The 5,723-nt window shown below is 43.9% G+C and overlaps 1 protein-coding gene across 1 annotated transcript; it reads left to right on the top strand.

Moving 5' to 3' along the window:
• The first annotated feature begins 2,617 nt into the window (after positions 1 to 2,617).
• LOC110924286 lies at positions 2,618 to 4,892 on the top strand. Its single transcript, XM_022168313.1, has 3 exons — positions 2,618 to 2,711; positions 2,871 to 3,110; positions 4,795 to 4,892. The coding sequence occupies exons 1-3, from the start codon at positions 2,618 to 2,620 to the stop codon at positions 4,890 to 4,892; spliced, it is 432 nt and encodes a 143-aa protein (XP_022024005.1).
• The last annotated feature ends 831 nt before the right edge of the window (positions 4,893 to 5,723 follow it).

Genomic DNA, 5,723 nt, shown 5'->3' with positions numbered 1-5,723 from the left:
TCTTGATATGGAGGCGGATGAGAGAGTTCCCATTATACTAGGTCGTCCTTTCTTACGTACCGCTAAAGCCCTTATAGACGTTCATGATGGTAAGATCACTCTTAGGGTCGGAGAGGAGAGAGTTACATTTGAGATAGAGCGTTCCATGAACCACCCGAGTGGTTCGGATGACTATAGTGGTCCTTGTCATTCCGTCTACTTTTTGAATTCGTTTATCTCATGTGTCGATCAATGCTTAGAGTACATTAGTGGAGTGGACCTAGTGGTAGGAGAGAAGGTAGAGGAGGAGGTGAAGAGTATAGATGAAGTTGAAGAGGAGGGGATTCCTCTAATCCCTGATGTGTTAGCGGTTAATGATGACACCACCCAACCCCTACCCTTAGAACTTAAGGTACTTCCATCTCATCTAGAGTATGCTTTCTTAGGGGAGGGTTCCGAGCTACCCGTTATTATTTCATCCGCGTTAGAGGAAAGTGAGAACTTGAGGTTGTTGGATGTGTTGAGGGCCAACAAAGAGGCCATTGCATGGAGGTTGTCCGACATCAAGGGCATAAGCCCTTCTTATTGTACTCACCAGATACTCATGGAGGATGATTATAAACCGGTGGTGCAACCCCAAAGAAGGCTTAACCCCAACATGCAAGATGTAGTGAAGAAGGAGGTTCTTAAACTCCTAGATGCCGGGATGATCTATCCCATTTCCGATTCACCTTGGGTTAGTCCCACACAGGTTGTCCCCAAGAAGGGGGGGGGGATGACCGTTGTCATGAACGAAAAGAATGAGCTTATCCCTTCTCGCACGGTCACGGGGTGGCGTGTGTGCATCGACTACCGAAAGTTGAATGATGCCACCCATAAAGACCACTTCCCATTGCCTTTCATAGATAAAATATTGGAGCGTCTCGCCGGTCAACAATTTTATTGTTTTCTAGACGGCTTTTCCTGTTACTTCCAGATCCCCATCGCACCAGAGGATCAGGATAAGACCACCTTCACATGCCCCTATGGTACCTATGCGTACCGACGCATGCCATTCGAGTTATGTAACGCTCCAGCTACTTTTCAGCGTTGCATGGTCGCCATATTTCAGGATATGATAGAGACTTCCATGGAGGTTTTCATGGATGATTTTTCAGTTTATGGTGATTCTTTCGATGTGTGTTTGAAGAATTTGGAGAGGATGTTGAAGCGGTGCATGGAGATGAAGCTTATGCTAAATTGGGAGAAGTGTCACTTCACGGTGACGGAAGGTATTGTGTTAGGGCATAAGATATCGAGAGAGGGTATTGAGGTAGATCGTGCGAAAATAGACACCATTAGTAGGTTACCTCCACCCACGACTGTTAAGTCGATTAGGAGTTTTCTAGGGCATGCGGGCTTCTATAGGCGCTTCATTAGGGATTTTTCAAAAATCACCCGCCCCATGACCCGTTTGCTAGAAAAGGATGTTCCATTCGTCTTCGACGAGGAGTGTCTAAAAGCCTTCAACTTTTTGAAGGAGCAGTTGGTTAGTGCACCTATTCTTATCTCGCCCGACTGGAGCCTGCCATTTGAGCTCATGTGCGATGCGAGTGACTATGTCGTTGGAGTGGTTTTAGGACAAAGAAAGGATAAGCACTTCCACCCCATTTACTACGCGAGCAAGACGCTCAATGATGCTCAAGAGAACTACACCACCACGGAGAAAGAGCTTTTAGCCGTAGTTTTCGCTTTTGATAAATTCCGCTCATACCTCGTGTTATCCAAAACGATAGTATTCACTGACCACTCCGCGTTGCGTTTTCTTTTTCAAAAGAAAGACGCCAAACCCCGACTCATTCGGTGGATTCTTTTGCTTAGCGAGTTCGATATTGAGATTAGGGACAAGAGAGGGGCCGAGAATGTGGCGGCCGATCATTTATCGCGTCTAGAGGATCCCAAGAGAGAAGAGATCCGTGAGGAGGAGATTGGAGATACGTTCCCTCACGCGTCTATAGAGTTTGTTGAGGCCGAGAAAGAAGGATTGCCATGGTTTTGCGACTTAGCAAATTACCTCTCTAGTGGCAGTGTTGTGAAAGGGATGTCCACACAACAAAAGAAGCGTTTAATTAGTGAGGCAAGGAAGTATGTGTGGGATGACCCTTTTCTTTCCCGGATAGGGGGAGATAGAGTTCTTAGACGCTGTGTGTCGAGAGAGGAGGGGTGGAACATCATAAAGCATGTGCATGAGGGTCTCACGGGAGGACACCATGGTGCACACTCCACCGCTCAAAAGGTATTTGATTGTGGTTTCTATTGGCCTACCGTTCTTAGAGATGCCGAGGAGTTCGTGAAGATGTGTGATGCATGTCAACGAACCGGCAATATTTCCGCCAAAGATGAGATGTCTCAAAACCCCATACAAGTAGTAGAAGTTTTTGACGTTTGGGGCATCGATTTCATGGGACCTTTCCCAATCTCCAAAGGAAACCGTTACATACTCGTGGCGATTGATTACGTGTCTAAATGGGTTGAGGCTCAAGCTCTTCCCACAAACAAAGCCTGAGTAGTGTTGAAATTTCTCAAAAAGCTCTTTTCCCGATTCAGTACTCCTAAAGCCTTAATTAGTGACCGTGGCACTCACTTTTGCAATGCATTGATGGAGAAGTTGCTTGCACGCTACGGTGTCACTCATTGTTTGTCTACCGCATATCATCCACAAACAAGTGGACAAGTAGAGAATGTGAATCGCGGTATTAAATGAATCTTAGAGAAAACAGTGGGTAAAAATAGGAAAGATTGGTCGGACAAGCTAGACGATGCATTGTGGGCATTTAGAACCGCTTACAAGACACCTTTAGGAACCACACCCTTCATGATCGTCTATTGAAAAGCTTGTCATCTTCCCGTAGAGTTAGAGCATAGAGCGCTGTGGGCATTAAAAACCGTTAATTTAGACATGACCGAAGCCGCTAGGAAGCGTTTCTTTCAAATTCATGAGCTTGAGAAGCTTAGGGATACAACATATGCTCGATCGTTGGGAATCAAGGAGAAAACGAAGTTGTTACATGATAGAAGGTTGAGGCAAGTGAAGGAGTTTAGCAAAGGCGACAAAGTGCTTCTTTACAACTCAAGATTGAAGCTTTTTGCAGGTAAGTTGAAATCGAAGTGGTCGGGACCTTTTATGGTTCACTATGTGTTTTCGTATGGAGCGGTGGAAATCATGGATGAGAAGGATGGCCGTACTTGGACGGTGAATGGCCATCGTTTGAAACGGTACGTTGGAGGAGTGATAAATAAGGATGAGCGGGAGGAAATTCCTCTCGAAATCCCACCTAAAGCCGCCAATTAGTGTTTTGGGTGAAAGCCCAAGTGTACATTTTGTATTGTTTGTATAAGAGTCATCGTTTGAGTATTTTCGTGTTCTAACAAGTATTTTCGTAGATTTTCGGTGTTTGTTTTGTGTCGTTGAGAATTTTGCAGGTTTCGTCACCGCTATGGAACAGAAGAAGCATGAGAAAAGAGGTCCCAGGTATGTTTCCTTCATACTTAGAAAAATTTTTAGGAGTTTTGGATGGTGGGGACACGTGTTGAAAAAGTTCTAAGGCATGAACAGCTAAAATTCTCGCAACATTCTGTGAAAAACGGCCCTAGGCGTGACGCCTAGGGCCTTAGCATCACGCGAGGCAAAAAGGAAAAAAAATTGAGTTTTTTGGTAGCGCCGCGCTACGCGAGGCCCCCCCTCACCCCCTAGCGTCACGCGAGGCCCCCCAAGACCGGAATAAAAGCTGTTTTGACCCTGTTCGCTGCACATCACTTTTCCTTTTCTCCACTACGAAACCCTAGTCGCAAGAACACTAAAATCACCATAACTTGCTCATTTTTCCACCAAATCACTCCATTCTTCTTCCTAAATCACCACAATCACTTTCCCTACAATTCCCACCATCAATTTCACCCGAAATCGCGATAAATCTTCGCGTTTTTGGACAAACTTGTGCACCACAAGTTCAAGGCTTCATTTTTCTTGCTTAATCCGACTCCAAGGTATGTTTTCTGTGATTTCTCATTAGTAGGTATCATTATTGTTCATTTGTAGTGTCGGGCCAGTCATGTTTTGAGTCTAGGGTTTAGGTAGTTTGCAAAAGTTGAGGTTTTTGATCCGTTCATGATGCTAGTGGTATGCGGGTGGTTTTGTTTGGATGTTTACATAGAATGAGGCTTGCGGATGCTTCGGGTTGGTTTACTTGGGGTTGTTTGAAACTTGTGAGTTAGGTGTGGATATCTAGGCAACATGTTTGAACTACAAGGGGATGTTTGGCTAACACAAAGAAGTTTTTGCTAAAAGAAATAGGTTTTTGAACTGATTTTTTGCAAATCTAATTAGTTTTCTAAATGGTTTTTATTGCACGAAACGTCGTCCTACGATTTACAAGGTTCAAACTCTCACTTGTTTAGCCTCAAGTGTGGGGATATTTTGGCACTTATGCTTAATTGAGGACAATTAAAGTGCCGGGAGGAGATAGTGTACATTGAGTCTTAGGTCGTTCGAGTTTATTAAGTCTAGTAGTTTTCTTAGAGTAGTACTTTGAGTCTAGTGTCGGGTTTACTAATATGCACGTACAAGTTCACAACATTTTGCCCGTACTAAATCTCCATTCGGGTAGAATGATGTTTAACTTACGCTTTTGTAATGAAATGCTATACGGCTATTCTAGTTTCTAAAAAAAAAAGAAAATAAAATAAAAATAATTTTTTTTTAAAAAACACCAAAAATAGTTTGTGATTACTAACATTATGCATTGTTTTTCTTGTCAAATCTTTCTTGTTTTGCAGAAACATGTCAGGTGAAGGCTAATCGGTTAACCCAAGGAAAAGGAAAATCCAATATCGTGGAAACGATAGGGAAGTTTACTCTCGAGTTGAGAGGATAGTTGATCACCCGGTTTTGGATTTTGAAGAGGATAGTGAAGAAAGGGTAAAACTAAAGAAATATGTGGTAACTCAAATGTTGGAGCATCGCACGATCGATTGGGAGTGGTTGCAAAGCATCGGAGCTAGTGATCGTGTAGCGGAATTGTTGGGGCCAAGACTGAGAGCGGCAATGGATTGTGATTGGAAACAGTATACGGAACTGACACTTGAGTTCCATTGTACCTTTCATCATAAAGAGGGTACTTTTGCCGAGAGAAACGCGGTTTCGTTCTCATTGGGCAGGAATTTATATGAGATGAGCATTGCTCAGTTTGGAGTGGCTTTGGGTTTTTATACGCAGGAGGAGGTGCAGACAGATGAGTTTGTTAATGGGTTAAGGGGTGTGTACAATTATCCTCGGCCGAAGTGTTTGGATTCAACGGATTTGGCTAGATTTTGGGAAACAATTGCGACCCAACCGTTCGACCAAATGAACCTTATCACATCGGTTCGTGATCCGATACATAGGTATATTCTGAAGGCATTGGCGACTACGGTTGTGGCGAGAAAGTCGGGTGAGAATAAGGCCAATTGGTTGGATATTTTTGCGTTGATGTGTATGGTGGAAAAAAGGAATCGGAACTTGGCAAGTTTCTTCGCATGGTCGTGCAATCGACCTCGTAGGGGAGGAAAATGGGCTGCAATGGATCTTGGGCCTTACATAGCTAGGTTGGCAAGGAATGTACGGGCTCTCACGAAATATAAGCTTGAGCAGATGCATGAGAGTTTTCCAACGGTTCATTGGAGTGTTGCGGATCTACAGTTAGCGGGTGTTCTAACATCTTCAGACC

Source organism: Helianthus annuus, chromosome 17 (genome assembly GCF_002127325.2).
Source record: "Helianthus annuus cultivar XRQ/B chromosome 17, HanXRQr2.0-SUNRISE, whole genome shotgun sequence".
Classification (NCBI taxonomy): domain Eukaryota; kingdom Viridiplantae; phylum Streptophyta; class Magnoliopsida; order Asterales; family Asteraceae; genus Helianthus; species Helianthus annuus.
This window is presented reverse-complemented; position numbering and strand designations above follow the sequence as displayed.